Source organism: Jaculus jaculus, chromosome 2, assembly GCF_020740685.1.
Source record: "Jaculus jaculus isolate mJacJac1 chromosome 2, mJacJac1.mat.Y.cur, whole genome shotgun sequence".
In the NCBI taxonomy this organism is placed as follows: domain Eukaryota; kingdom Metazoa; phylum Chordata; class Mammalia; order Rodentia; family Dipodidae; genus Jaculus; species Jaculus jaculus.
The window spans coordinates 170363619-170380325 of NC_059103.1; the positions used below are offsets into that span (position 1 = coordinate 170363619).

Consider the following 16707-nt stretch of genomic DNA (forward strand, 5'->3'; position numbering starts at 1 on the left):
AAAGAATATAGGCACAATGATCCAAACAGGATATTATACAAAATTATGCCAAGTATAGCAAAAAAAAGAGAATTTCTTTTCTTTGTTCTTTGCTATTGTTGTTTTGGTTTTGATCTTTATTTGTTTGTTTGTTAGTCCAGCATGACACAGGTTGGCCTCCAGCTCCCTATATACACACCCCTGTAACAAGGGTGACTTTGAATGCCTGCTTCTCTTCCCTCCTCCTCCTAAGTGCTGGGGTCCAAGGTATGCACCAACCACCATGCCTGGCTGACAGAGAAAATGTCAAGAAGTGGTAACTAGAAGTGTATTATGCTACTTACTAAGTCTCAAGAATAAGAAGTGGCAACTAGAAGGGTATTTTGCTGCTTACTAAGTCTAAGGAATAAGAAGTGGTAACTAGAAGGGTACTACTATGCATATGCAACTTAGTAAGTCTCAAGAATATGTGCCTCTGTTTCCGCATACTCTTAAAATTTTCAATGTTTTTCTGTCTTCATAAATGGATGCTCAAGTAACATTTTAATTTTTTATATTTTTATTTGTTTATTTGGGAGAGAATGGGCACACCAGGGTCTCTAGCTGCTGCATACAAACTCCAGATGCACGTGCTACTTTGTGCATCTGGCTTACATAGGTCCTGGGGAATCAAACCTGGGCCTTTTGGCTTTGCAGGCAAGCACCTTAACCACTAAGCAATCCTTCCACTTCTCAACACTTTAAAGAAAAGAACCTTCATTGAAGGTGGAAGCAAAAATGTGTTCCCATTGGAATATTAAGAATCACTTATGTCAGCATTTGGGAAGCAGAGGTAAGATGATTGCTGTGAGTTTGAGGCCAACCTGGAACTACAGAGTGAGTTAGTTCCAGGTCAGCCTGAGCTAGAGTGAGACACTGCCTCAAAAAAACAAAAACAAACAAACAAGCAAATAAAACCACCTATGTAGGAAAGAAGATGGAGAAATCTTTTCATTCAGGTGGCTTTTTTGTGATCTTGTATCCCACTCAGTTGCATTAAGTGGTAAGAACAAATTGTAATCTGCCTTTTCTGCCTCTCAAGGACCTGAGTCCAGTAAAGGAGACAAGCATGTGGATGAGCTATAGAGGACACTGAGCCTGTGAGAGAGGTGTGTACTAGGAGTAGAGATGAGGCAAGAGGCATAGTGATCAGCTCTGAGATTGGCAATTAGAGAATGCTTCCAAATGAGGAAACACATCCGAGTGCAGTGTTTTTAAGACAAATAGGATTAACCTGCATATTGTAATTTTAAGGGATTTTTAAATTTATTGGCACATTCTGGGTATCCTTTGTATTAACATATATAGGTATCCATGACTTGTTTCTATACTTGTGAACTAATACACTCTATTAAGTCAAAGCTGTTCCCCTATCAATAGATATTTGAATTGTTTCCACTTTTATTACTTTTACACACAAGTACCTGTACAAACACAAAAAATACATAGGCATGTATATATGAGCACACACACTCTTGTATGGGAATCGCAGTAAAATAGTCATACAAATATGCTAGGTAAAATATATAAGCATTTAGTATGCACCGCCAAAAGTTTCTGTCAGCAATACTGTGTATATGGGCTGGAGAGATTGCTTAGTGGTTAAGGCACTTGTGTGCAAAGCCAAAGGATCCAGGTTCAATATTCCAGGGCCCACATAAGCCAAACGCTTAAGGTGGTGCATGTGTTTGGAGTTTGTTTGCAACGGCTAAAGGCCCTGGTGTGCCCATTCTCTTTCTATCTAACTCTCCCCCCTCTCTCTAATAAATAAAATAATTTTTTAAAAGATAATGTAGGAATTTTCTCCCACACCTTTATAAAAACTGAACTATCAGTCTTCTTAAATTGTCATATTAGTAATATGTTATTATAGTATTACATTATTGATAAAACTTGCATTTCTTGAGTATTAGTAAAGTTTAGTATCTTCTCATATCTACTGCTCAGTTTTGCTTCCTCTTTGAACTACTATTAGAATCTAGAATTCTACATTATGTCAGCTGGTAGGTTATCATATAAGTGTTTCATGAATGTTGCAAAAAAAAAAAAAACATAACACTCCTGGGACAAAAACAAAGAAATATCTGACATCTCAACAAGCAACTTAATGTAAAAGAGAAAAATGAATAAGTTCCAAATGAAAATAAATCTACTATCCTGAACTCAAAAATATAGAAAAGGGCTGAAGAGATAGTAGAGGTTAGGTGAGCTTCCTGCATGAGAGCGTGGCTGGGGGACTGAGACTGCCTGAATTCAAATCAGCAGATCCCATATAAAGTAGCTGGGCATAGCCACACACACACCTGTAACCCCAGTTCCATAGGGGAGTAGAGGCCAACAGTCTCTAAAAACAGTAAAATGAGACCCCAGCTCAAGCACAATACCAGGCAGAAGAGCAATGGAACGAGACACCTAAATTCTGTCCCAGCCACCACAGGTGAGTGTAGGGGCATGGCAAAGGCACATGCGTGCACATACACCACACACACTGCATTACACACACACACATACATGGTTTGATCTATCATTAAATATTACCTGTCTTATCCTAGTTTGCCTTTTTTATTATATTTTATTATTTATTTATTTATTTGAGAAGGAGGGAGGGAGAGAGAAAGAGGCAGAGAGAGAGAATGGGTGTGTCAGGGCCTCCAGCTTCTGCAAACAAACTCCAGATGCATGCACCACCCTGTGCCTCTGACTTAGATGGATTCTAGGAAGTTGAACCTGGGTCCTTCAGCTTTGCATGCAAGTGCCTTAACCACTATGCAATCTCTCCAGCCTGCCTTTTTTATTTTTATCAACTAAAGTTCTTTTTCATTCATGAGTTTCATTGCATGCATAGGACTACTGCCCTATTTAAAAAATAAAGGTATTAGCATGTTTTTCTCTTATGCTTTCAGTTTTTAAGCTTTACCATCTTGATAGAGATGTACTTTTGTATAAACAATGATATAGAGACATACTTTAGTTTTACTAAATGAATAGCTGATTCTTAATAATTTTCTTTCCCCTCATTGTTTGAAAGGATACTTGTATTACATACTCTCATCAGTACCAGGGATACTTACCCATGACTGTACCATTTGTATGTTACTATCTCAGTCTTAAGACTTTTTTAAATTTAAATAAATTTAAATACTGTAGCATTATAATATACTTAACATCTTGTGCAGTTTGCCCCCATTATGGCTCTTTTATTGAGAAAAAATTCAAATATTTTTTTTCTATTTTGCCTGAGTCTTTTTATTTTTTCTATTCTTTTTTGAGTAAATTTTTAAAAAGTAAACAGGGTGACTATAACTTAAAAACATAAAGTATTGTCTTTTATAACTTTATTTAAAATTCTAAGGGTTATAAACCTGGGGAGCAGGAGGTGCTATGTGTCCATACATGCCATGATATGTGTGGAGGTCAGAAAGCACTGTGTGTGCCTACATGCTATTTAAAAGGCACTGTGTGTGCATACATACCGTGACGTGTGGGGGGGTCAGAAGGCACTATGTATGCATACGTGCCATGATGTATGTGGAGGTTAGAAGGTACTGTGTGCATACATGCTATGGTGTATATGAACATCACAGGGCACTGTGTGTGTAAAAATACCATGATGTGTGTGGAGGACACAAGGAACTGTGTGCATACATGCTGTGATATGTATGGAGGTCACAAGAAAATGGACTGTGTGTGCATACATACCTTGACATGTGTGTGGAGGTCAGAGGGCACTGTGTATGCATACATGCTATGACATATGTAGGGGTCACCGTTCACTACTGCAAATGCCAGTCTGGCTGGTCCACAAGCTTTTGGATACTCCTGGCTCTGCCTTCCATGGCTGTAAGTACATTGGTATCACAGATCATTTTTCAGACTTTATGTGGGTCCTGGGGAGGATTGAACTTAGGTCAGCTGGCTTGCAAACCTTTAAATACTGAGCCATCTCCACAACCTCTAGGATTATCACTTTTATGAAGGTTTAATTTTCATTCCAACAAATACAAAATCATAGATTCTGCATATAACTTTTTTCCTTTATTTTACCATAGGTTCCTTGTAGCTTGGAATACTGGGATGAACTTCAAAAAAGCTTTGTTGCATTTCGAGAATTTAGTCTGTCTGAGAGCAAAGCTTGTGAACTTCAGCTGCCAGATGTCAATCTTGTGAGTGACCAGAAGAAACTAGTATCTGCAGACCTGTGGAGAATTGTCTTGAACAGCAGCCAGAATGGAGCAGATGACCAAAGGTAGTTCAGAGGAAGATGAGCAGATCATGAACTCGCACTAGGAAACATACCAGAGCCTCTATCCTGATCTAGTGACTTCTCACTTAGCTTATCACAAGCTGTGGTGTGGCTTTTTTATACTGGCATGTGCCTGAACTTTAGGCAGTAACTGGAAGACAACTAAATCCTAGCATTCTTGTGTGCTCAAAATCCTGTTTTACTCATAATGCAATTCCATGAAACCTCACTAAGAACGTGTTCTTAAAGATAAAAATTATTAATAAAATTTTAAAAACTAACATCCTAAACTCAAAAATATAGAGAAAAAGAGCTGTACACTGCTCGATAGACTGTTTATGTACAATCAGTGTGTATGTTAATATCCCTAAAGTGCTAAAAGGAAGGTTAAAGTAGTTTAATTTTCTTCTTCTAAAGGAAACTTTTGGAAATATGGCCTCTTAAATGATTTTTTTACAACTTTGCATCAAACCTGCAGACATTGCAAAGACTTTGCAGCTAAGTTCAGATAGCTGACACTTTATCCAGCTACAAAGTCAAATTGGCCATAATGAATCCCAGAAGCTGTAAGCTTCTTCCTTTTCCAGTAATTCTAATGTTTGCCTGTTTAACATATCTACTAACTTAAAATGGATAAAAATGGCTTCTAAAACATATTCATCAGCATGTCTCCTGTGTTATATACTTCTGCTAAGCCTTTGTGCTCATCTCTCATAAAAGATGAGAAAGTTAGCTATATTCAGTAGAACCATTTCCTTGCATCACATGATATTTGTATGGCGAGGTGATGCTATTCTTTGCTTTCCATGTCCTAGTTTCCAGTTGTCTTGATAGGGTGACCTTAGTGCTACCTTGTTTCTTTTGTTCAGTCCTTCGTCTTGCCTCTAGTTAACATGTAGACAGTAGTGAAAAGAAAAGTACTACCATTCCAAATAAGTTATTTTTACACATGTTGTAATACGTGTTACAGCACATAATTTTGTATTTCTACTTCATAGTATAAATAATTACAAATGCTTTATCTTATTTTTCTTATATATTAATAATACATGTTCATTAAGGAATATTTGGAAAATACAGAAAATAACACTACCCATAATTATATCACACCAAAATGACTCCAGTTTATATTTGTTTCTAGATTTAGTCTTTTTCATTCTATGCTGAATAATAGTGATGTGTTTTAAACTTTATATATTCTATCTAGGATCTTTAAAAATAATTCCATGCCTTCCTCATATATTACCTGGTAATATGTAGCTAGTGAAAATGTGGGATAGAAGTAGGTTTTAAATGTTACTAAAAGTAATGCACAAGAAAACAGCAACAACCCCATGAGGAACTAGGAAATGGAGATCTTTTCACAGTATAAGTTATCTCTTCAGGAACCAAGAACGTTTCAAATATAAGGCTACAGATAAATAAACTGATTTTTTAAAATCTGAGTTTCATAAATAATACCAACTGTTGCAGTCAAGTTCACATTGCTGGTAGAAATCACCCAACTAAGAGCAGCTTCATGGGAAAAAGAGGTTTATTTTGGCTTATAGATGTGAGGGGAAGCTCCTCAATAGCAGGGGGAAATGACAACAAGAGCAGAGGGTGGACATCACCCCATGGCCCACATAAGGTGGACAACAGGAACAGGAGAGTATGCCAAACACTGGCAAGGGGAAACTGGCTCTAATACACAAAACTACCCCCAACAATACACTGCCTCCAGGAGGCGTTAATTCCCAAATCTCCATCAGCTGGGAACCTAGCATTCAGAACTCCTAAGTTTATGGGGGACACCTGAATCAAACCACCACATTCCAATCCTGGCCCCCATAAACTGATATTCACACATGATGTAAAATGTGGTGCATTTATCCAACTTTAAAAGTCCCCATAGTTTTTACCAATTACAATAATGTTCATACATCCCCATAGTGCAAGATCTTCTAACTGAGCCATAATACCAAAAAATCCCCCCAAAAACCCATAATAGCACAGAATAAATATTCACACTGCAAAAGATGGCACTGGGCATAGCAAAGAAATATTCAAGCAATACGTGATTTAAACATGGCAAACACAAAACTCTGTAGCTTCAAGTCTAACAACTCTATCCAGTGACAAATCTCCAAGTCCAATAACCAGCAACAAGTCTCTGGCATTCCAATTCCACCCCTCCAGCTAGGCTAATCACAGTCCTGGGAAACTTCATCCAGGGCCAGCAGCCCTCCTTAGCAGCCATATTATGGTCCTAGCATCTGCACTGGGTCTCCACTGCAGTCCACGGTTCATCTTAATGGCCCTATGGGGTCTCCATGCAGGCATCCAGCAATCCTGCTTTACACTGCCTATGGCCATTTCCAAAACACAAGACTGTGTTGCAAACTCAATGACCCTCTCTTTCCTGCATTTCAAATACTCTACAATGCCAGGTAGGGTGCCAATTTGTTAATCTAGGGGGGAATAAAGCAGACTTTGAAGAATAGGACACTCCTTGAGCACTCAGGCACCTTCAAAAAAGTCTACATTCTTCCTGTTGCCCCAGTGCAGGTTAGCTGGCCCAGTCTCAAAGGTTGTAATCTCTCAATTACAGCTGAATGGGCAGCAGTTCACCCAAAGCTTTTTTTCTGTGCAATATCCCTCTGCTCACACCAGTTCATTTCTACACAAAGCAACCCTGCACAAGAGCTCAAGACTCAGGCACAACAGAAAGCTTCTCATACAAACTGCTAGCACGGCCCAAGCAAAAACTCTTTCTGACCCTCACAAGCCAAACCTCACAGTCCATACTTCTTACTGCATTCAGGTCTTTCAGCTCTGACCAGAATAGTCCATCAAGCTGTACTTACAGCACTGCAAGGCATCTCTTAGGCCAGGGTTTCAAATCCTTCCACATTCCTCTTGAAAATCAGCTCCAAAAGGCCCAAGCCACACCGTCAGGTGTCTAGCAACAGCCCCACTCCTCAGTAGTACTATTACTGTTGCAGTCAGATTCACATTGCTCAACCAACCAAGAGCAGCTTCTGGAAAAAAAAAAAATGAGGTTTATTTTGGCTTATAGACTCGAGGGGAAGCTCCATGATGGCAGGGGAATACGATGGCATGAGCAGAGGGTGGACACCACCCCCTGGCCCACATAAGGTGGACAACAGGAGGAGGAGAGTGTGCCAAACACTGGCATGGGGAAACTGGCTATAACACCCATAAGCCCACCGCCAACAATACACTCCCTCCAGGAGGTGTTAATTCCCAGACCTCCATCAGTTGGGAACCTAGCATTCAGAACACCTAAGTTTATGGGGGCCACATGAATCAAACCACCACACCAAGTAAGAAATAATTTCCTATTTTTGCCATAGAAAGAAGCACTTTGGACTAGATTAATTCCTCTGAATCTGAAACATTGATAAAACTCATAGAAGCTTGGCCCTGTTGAAATACAAGCATTTACAGGACATAAATTTATGCAGCGAATCAAATTCAGCCTCCTTTCACCAAGCTTTTCACATCGTATTCACAAATTTTTGTCTTTGCTGAGAATTTTTCACCTTACCTAATATTTCACAATTAATGACACTTTAAATTGTTAGGGATTAATAGTTTTTTTTATGTTGAAAGTGATGTTAATGGAATTAGAATTGTTTTTAATTGAGCACACCAAATCTTTAAGATTTTTTAATATATTTTATTTATTTATTTGAGAGAGAGAATGGGCATGCCAGGGCCTCCAGCCACTACACATGAACTCCAGATGCATGCGCCACCTGGTGCATCTGGCTTGGCTTACATGGGTCCTGGAGAATCAAACCAGGATCCTTTGGCTTTGTAGGCAGATCCCTTAACCATTAAGCCATCTCTCCAGCCCATTATTAAGATTTTTTAAGATAATAAGTTTAATCCAGTTTCCTAGAAGAAAGATTCAATCCTTTGACAATATGTCATCATCTACATTCAGGGGCTAGGGTGTTGCTCAGTGGTAGACTGTGTTTGACATACACAGGCCATCAGCTCTCTAACAACAAAAAAGTACCTGTGGACTGAAGCTTTTATGTTTAGCTCCCATATGTTCTGTCACATAGAAAATCTAAATGTGAACCAAAACCCAGCACTTTCATGCATATCTTAACTAATATTGTAAGTGGTTTAAGAAAGAAATGCATCAGACTGCTGGACATTACTGGAAAATGGTCATGAAAATAAGTCCCATGAAATATTAAAAATAATAAGAACCCAGCAGCCTCTTATCTATAATTTAAGATGAACTAGTAACAGTAGTATGGAGTGTGACATATATGTATGTATATACACATGTGTACAGATGCACACACCTTGTATACACATGTGCAAAGGCTAGAGAAGGATGCTGTATGTCCTCTTTCATTGATGTTATGTCTTATGTTTCCTTTTTAACTTTTATTTATTTATTTACTTGAGAGAGAAAGAAATATTCAAATATAGAGAAAGAGAATGGGCACACCAGAACAAATTCCAGATGCATGTGCCACCAGCTTTATGTGGGCACTGTGGAATCAAGACTGAGTCCTTTGGATTTACTGGCAAGTGCCTTAACCACTAAGCCATCTCTCCAGCCCATGTCTTGAGTTCTTGAGATAGAATGTGTTAGTGAACCTGGCACTCACCTTTTTTTTTTTTTTTTTTTTTTTGGCCAGATTGGCTACCCAGCAAATCCCAGTGATCTTCCTATTTCTACCACTTCCTTTCTTCCTCACTCCTCCCACCCTGCAAAGGACTGAAGACAAAGCCAGTCATTACATCCCACTCTCTTTAACGAATTGTTTGTTTAATCATATGGGAATGAATAGATTGGCAATGATAATGATTTTCTCAGGTAATATGGGCTAATGTTGACCTCATTCAGATCATTTGCACAGTTGTGTTGACCTCTGAGAACCTCCCTTTTCAATTGCCTTAGCACTAGGCTTGAGGTAAAAGATGCAGCCTATGGAGCCCTGATCAGGCCATCCATTTCAGCTGTTCATCTTTAGGCCTGGTGTGGATGTATTTGCCCACACCTGCTCCCCCATTACAGAAGTCTAATTAAATTTCCTGTGTCAGTGAACTCAAACCAGGCAAGAAAGGAGTTTGATGAATGGACTCTACACAAGTTTGGCCAGGGATAATACTCTAAAGGCTGAAAACCCTAGGGAACCATTCCACTTTTGATCTAGAGAAGCCAAGTGAGAGAGTCTGTACCAAATTGCCAGAGTGGGCTTTGGAGCTTCTGGGGAGGGAACACAGCCATTTTATAGAGATCTGGCTGAGGAGCCAGGAAAATGCATGCCATTATCCCCTCTCCTCTTCCTTCTAATCTACTATAAGTACTTGACACTGACTGAGCCAAAAGACAAAAAGACAGTTTTGATGCAGTTCACTAAAGTCTTTTCCAGAACCAGAGAAGAAGGTGGGGAAGGGCAGAAAGTGACTGGATAACACACTGAAAGCATCAAACAAGCACCCCCTTGATTGCAGTCTTTAGTGTCTTACCCCATGGAAAGCATAGGGGAAGGGAGTCATGGACCCTGCCACTTTCCCTGGGTTTATTGTCAGTCACATGTTTTCATCTTTGGATGTGGCAAAAAGGAGAGAAGGAAACCAGTTTGTTAGCATCAAGTACATTTGCATCCACATTTTCTTCTTTCTCCACCTACTCCCTTAAGATCTCCTAAGTCACCACTGCTCTCTCATCTGTGGTAATCTATGAGACAGTGCTATACGAGCATGCATGTGCATTGGAGGAACTGCTTTCATTTCCTAAAGCACTCACCCTTGCATACATGATCAGTGCATGAATCCAAGGAAAGGAGATGACGGTTTTTCTCTGATTTGTTTTCTTCCCCTCCATTTGAACACACTCCTATCAGAAAGTGACAGTGGCTTCCAAAGATTGTTCCCCTTCATTTGCTACTTGGATCTGAACTTTTTAGATATATGTAGATTGGTGGTGACTTTAAAAAATCTTTTTGAGTTTCATAAACCGTTCAAACATCAATCTTCACATTTGGAACTGCTTTGTCACCTGTTTCTAGTTGTACAACGGTATAGTCCAAAATTTATCTAGAAAAAGATTTCCTTTGCTCTTTCTTGGGTCTAACCCTAAATGTTTGCCTTCTCTACTTCAGGTGAGAAGTGTCATTTTCAGGCCTTTTAAATTTTTTTTTTTTTAATTTGAAAGCGACAGACACAGAGAGAAAGGCAGATAGAGGGAGAGAGAGAGAATGGGCGCGCCAGGGCTTCCAGCCTCTGCAAACGAACTCCAGACATGTGCGCCCCCTTGTGCATCTGGATAACGTGGGACCTGGGGAACCGAGCCTCAAACTGGGGTCCTTAGGCTTCACAGGCAAGCGCTTAACCGCTAAGCCATCTCTCCAGCCCATTTTCAGGCCTTTTGCTAATCCTTTTAGTTGGTAATGGGCCTCTACAAGAATCCTAGAAGGAATTGGGGCCTTCTTTGCCCACTAACATTCCCCTGAATACTCAGTGTTCTTTCTCACTGAAAGTTCTGGGCTGGTGGTATGATGATGTCTTGGTCATATTGACTATTCTGTGAAAATTAGAGGAGATCTCTCTCACACTTGCTTAATTTTTCTCTTGCTCATCTAAAAAGAGTCTGAGTTTCCACTTAAAGCTATTTTTCTTTTTTTTTTAATTTTATTTACTTACTTGAGAGAGAGACAGGCAGGCAGATAGAGAGAGAATGAGCATGCCAGGGCCTCTACCACTGCAAATGAACTCTAGCACATGCCACCTTGTTGCTTCTAGTTTTACGTGTGTACCGGGGAAGTGACTTTGCTGGCAAGTGCTTTAACTGCTAAGCCATCTCTCCAGCCCTTAAAGCTATTTTTCAAGCCATAGATTATAATCCATTAATAATAGGCCATAAAATAATTTACTAGGTTGCAAGTGAAATGTTTTCATAAAATAGGATAATGATAAGGTAGAAAATACCAATGTGAAAAGACAAATAGTTTGTGATTCCACTTACATGAAGTACTAAGAACAGTTAAATTCATAGAAACAGACAATATAACAGTGGCTGCCAGGGGCTGGTTGTAGGGAATGGAGAAAGGGTGGTCATAATTTAATGGAATGGCATTTCAGTTTGAGAAAATAAATGCTCTGGAGATGGTTGATGATGACAGCTGCACAAAAAAAATTAGAAATATCAAAACACTGTCAATGTACTGGATGAAAATATGAAGCACATTTTGTGTTTAAGAAATGTTTAATTTTTCTATAACTAATTTTTAAATAAAAGCCTAAATCTGTAATGCAGATTAATTTAGCAGCTACTTTAACCAGAATTTCGAGATTAAAAGAGTATTGAGGACCACTTAAGAATGATTGGCAGAATTGGAGAGAGGGCCAGATAGGTAAAAGCTCTTTCCACACAAACATGATGGTCTGAGACCACCTGAGTTCTATTCTCCAGGACCTACATAAGCATCTAGGTGTGGTTACACACACCTGTAACCCCAGTCCTTTGGGAAGCAGAGAACAGAGAATCACTGGGACTCACAAAAAATGCCAAACTATGAGGCTGGAGAGATGGCTTAATGGTTAAGGCACTTATTTGCAAAGTCTGATAGTTTATGTTTAATTCCCCACTACCCACAGAAAGCCAGAATTATGAAGTGGTACCTGAGTCTGGAGTTTGTTTGCAGTGGCAAGAGGCCCTGGTGCATCCATCCATTCTCATCCTCTCACTCTTTCTCCCTCCCTCTCTGCCCCTTTCTCTCCCTCTGTACTCCCCTCTCCCTCTCTCTGCAAATAAATAAAAATATTTTTAAAATATGGCAAGCTCTGGAATCAGTGAGAGACTCTGTGTCTAAGGAAACACATGGACGAGCAACACATAGGAAACAACATCCAAAGTCCTCTTTTGGCTTTCACATATGCATGCATGAGCACACAAATCTGTGCACACATGTGCATATACCACACACATCCACAAACACACTCCATATACTACATTCGTACTTATTAAAAAAAACTTGAAAAGATCATACTTGGCAAAAGAATGCTTTCAATAAACACCTCAAATTGTGTTCTCACTGTTTTAAATGTGGTCTCTGTGATACTTGCCTGAGTTTTAAATAATATTTTGACTAACATTGCACCCTATTTCTTCTAACTTCTGTAGTATTAAGGGAAAGAGTTCCAATATGTAAAATACAGGTACAACCAACATATATTGTTCATTCTAAATATGCAAGTTTTAATTTTAACCTTGACAATGACATTCTAACTGAAACTACAGAAACAAATTCCTAGAAAGTTATTTAAATAAGAGTGCTCACAACTGAAAATCCTTTGAGATTAAATAAGTCAGTTCATGTGTTATAATGCTTCTAGCTTTCATGTTCACCAGCAGTTTGTGCAACTTCTTTCAAAACTCAGCTGAAGAGTCACATTTCAGAGACTCCTACCTCGTTCACTTCATGCCATTCTGACTGGTACTGGTATGTCCATTCCAGTAGCAGGCCAACTCTCATACTGTATAGCAGGGCTCTCTTTTATACTGTTTATAATGTCTGTGTATTGAGTATCACCAGTTAGGCTGAGAACTTTGAGATCAAATGGCTGACTGACTTTATATGTCCTTATCATACTTCTTCCTGGAATACTAGAAACCAGTGTTGTTGTCTAGGCTTCTTACAGATTTGGGAGTCAGGCTGATATACCTGCAGAATAATTCACATTTACTCACTGATACACGGTTAACAGAATTTACCTTTTCCTTCCCCCTCTCAATCCACCAGCTTTCCTACTTCTATTAGCACTGGCACAATCCACTCAGTATATTTTCCCATGTACACCAGCAGCCACCGTGTGCAAACATCTTCCCTCTGTGCTTTTGCTGTGCATTTTATTTTTTTATTACATATTTTATTTATTTGAGAGAAAGAGAGGGAGATAAACAGAGAATGGGCATGCCAAGGACTCTAGACACTGCAAGCAAACTCCAGACGCATGTGCCACCTTGTGCATCTGACTTCTGTGGGTTCTGGGGAATCATACCTGGGTCCTTAGGCTTCACGGGCAAGCCCTTAACCACTAAGTCTTCTCTCCAGCTCTCCTCTTTATTTTAGTCAGATTTATATAGTGGATGGTTCTAAGTGTAATTGTCCATAGAACTCTCACTCTTTGTACATGGCCATAACTTTTATAGCACTTTGTACACTATTCAGTAGATGTTCAGTAATGAATGTTGATTAATTTATATGGGAAGATAGGTCTGAGCAATAAGAAGTAAAACAAGTGTGAAACAGTTACAGTAACACTTAAAGTATTATTTCTTTTGAGTAGCAGAAATGAACTGTAAATTGTGTTGGCTTTATACTAATATGTGACCAAAGTGTTCATTTGGTTTGTGAGACGAATATGGAAAAAAATGGATAGTAATAAGGTCAACATGATCCCAAAGCTGAGGAATATTTTGAAAGTTTTCAGCCAAAAATCCATAGAGAGTATTTGTCATGAACTGAATCTTTAAAAAAATGTATGAATAAATACAGATGTGAGGATGAATATATTGAGTATTGGATTTGGGGCATTAGTTTTTAAAACTATTTTATAAAGTCCATTGTTATATGATATCGAGAAAGGTAGGGTGCTAAATTTCTTTTGTTGTGTCCCACAGCTCTGCAAGTGAATCTGGTTCTCAAAGCACTTGCGATCAACTTGTAACTCCAACAGCCCTGGCAGCTTGTACCAGAGTTGACTCCTGTTTCACACCATGGTTTGTCCCATCACTGTGCATGTCCTTCCAGTTTGCTCACCTGGAATTCCATCTTTGTCATCACCTTGATCAACTAGGAACAGGTACCGTGCTTTACTCTCAGGAGAACATCCACTTAGTACCGTTTTGTCGTGAGTGCTCTCAAGACACAGTTCATCAGATTTTGCAGCTGCTTTCCTCTCAGGAAGTATGAGTGAGTACTGGCAGAGTTCCTTCAGAGTTGATCCAGTTCATTTGGTGTGCCCCTTACTCCTGACCAAGCCTACACACCATTAAGCTACCAATGCTTTGTTGTTGTTGTTGTTTTCATTTATTTATTTTCTTTGAATGAGGGTCTTGCTGACCTGGAATTCACTAGGTAGTCTCAGGCTGACCTCAAAATTCATGGCGACCCTCCTGCCTCTGCCTCCTAAATACTGGATTTAAAGGTGTGCGACACACACTGCCACCAGTGGTTTTAAGATATGTTTCAACATACTTCCTCATGAGAATTTTCAAGGATGTTTGGAGATAAAGATGGTTTTACTATTTTCTATTATGATCTTTGGAAGGAAATATATGCTTTGTTCTATATCCTGTATTAGTGGCAAATAGATGCCAAAAGCACATGATATTTATTGCCTGACTCCAAAATGCCTGTTCTACAAAGGATAGACATACTCTCAAACTAAAGGAGTTGTGTCACATTTTTACAAGTTTAGAAAGAAGATGATTAAGTTTCCTACATACACCAAAAGTGTTGTCAGTTTTTCTTGAATTATTATTTCTAAAGCATTATGTTCTATACCAACCCTTTTCCACATAAGTACACTTTGATTTAGGGATTAGGTTTTCAACCTACATGAATGGGAACTCGGGAGGGGGTCAGATTAAAATCACAAAGCATAGCTGCTGTTAAGCATCTTTACAGAAAGAGCTTAACTGCTGTTTTCCTACTCTCTTTGAGTCATGTTTTTGTTGTTTTTTGAAGTTTGAGTGGTAGATACAGAGATTTAGATAGTTTCTTCCTCTGTTATTTTGTGTCATCTGTTTCCTGTCATACTTTTTGTCTGTGAAAGTAAAACTAACCTTTGTTCAGTATACATTTTAAAGACCTGATTGAACAAAACAATATATTTGCAAGTATCAGATAGTAATTCACATTTTTTTTTGGGGGGGGTGCGGGGTTCAAGGTAGGGTTTCACTGTAGTCCATGCTGACCTGGAATTCACTGTGAAGTCTCAGGGTGGCCTTGAACTCACAGTGATCCTATCTGCCTCTGGAGTGCTGGGATTAAAGGTGTGCACCACCATGCCCAGCTCAAATATTTTTTTAACAACATAAATATAACATCTTTCTTTTTGTTTTTGTTTTTGTTTTTTCGAGGTAGGGTCTCACTCTAGCCCAGGCTGACCTGGAATTCACTATGTTGTCTCAGGGTGGCCTCAAACTCACGGTGATCCTCCTACTGAGCCTCCCAAGTGCTGGGATGTTATCATGAATGTGTACGTTTCTTACAGACTTGTTGTATTTGCTATTTACCACTATCTTAAGCTCAATGCATGCTGGTAACATTGGCTTTATTAGTAGTTCTGAACTTTAAAAATATATTATTTATGTATGTATGTGTATATGTATGTATTCATTTATTAATTTACAAGCAGAGTGAGATAAAAGACAGACAGATGGAGAGAATGGGTATGCCAGGGCCTCCAGCCACTGCAAATGAACTCCAGATATATGCACTACTTTGTGCATCTGATTTTACATGAGGACTGGGGGATTGAATTCATTTGTTAGGCTTCGCAGGCAAGCACCTTAACCACAAGGCCATCTCTCCAGCCCATAAAGAACTTTTGATAAGAGTAGAAGATATGTCTGCCCATTAAAATAATGGTTTGGCTTACCACATTTTGCACATATCCATTAGGGAGCCCTGAACAACTCCATCCAAGGGCTCTAGTTTAAGAACTATACTGCAAAACTGTAATTTCATTTATTCTGACCTCTTAAAAATGTTTTAGGGTAAAGAGATTAAAGCAGTTAACTTTCATGTGTGTCCTTCATGTATATTTCAACAATTAATTTTTTTTGTTGTTGTTGTTGTTGTTTTTCAAGGTAGGGTCTCACTCTGGCCTAGGCTGACCTGGAATTCACCATGTAATCTCAGGGTGGCCTTGAACTCATGGTGATCCTCCTACCTCTGCTTTCCGAATGCTGGGATTAAAGGCATGCACGACCACGCCTGGCCAACAATGGAATTTTAAAACTTGTCAACTTTAAGAATTTGTAGTATGGGTAGTGTGCATGTATATGATATATGCTTGGATGTGTTTAGATGCACACACCCTGTGCACGTGCATGCAGTGGCCAGAGGACATCTAATGGATGTCCTCCTCTATTGATCTTACATGTTATTTCTCTGAGGCAGAGTCTCTCACTGAACATGGAGCTCCTTTGCCAATGAGCCCCAGTAATTCTCCAGTCTCTTCTTCCTTCAGTACTGGGATTACAGGCATGTGCCACTATGCTTAGCTTCTTACATAGTTTATAGGGATCAAACTCAGTTCCTCACGAAAATTCAAAGATTTCAATATCTTCACAACAAGACTTAATTTGTTAAATACCACATGCTAAGTTCAATGAGAAAAAGTAATAATGCTTGGGAATGGTCATGCACATCTTTAATCCCAGCACTTGGGAAGCTGAG

General features: G+C 39.1%; 1 protein-coding gene across 5 annotated transcripts in view; it reads left to right on the forward strand.

Annotated features, from left to right (window-relative positions):
- The window catches only part of Vps13b (vacuolar protein sorting 13 homolog B), a 659022-nt gene that overhangs the window by 548429 nt on the left and 93886 nt on the right, over positions 1-16707 (forward strand). For all 5 annotated transcript variants that reach the window (XM_045143281.1, XM_045143283.1, XM_045143282.1 and 2 more), the window contains 2 exons: positions 4068-4264; positions 13920-14101. In XM_045143281.1, coding sequence (XP_044999216.1) covers positions 4068-4264; positions 13920-14101 — 379 coding nt within the window. The remainder of the gene's footprint in view (positions 1-4067; positions 4265-13919; positions 14102-16707) is intronic.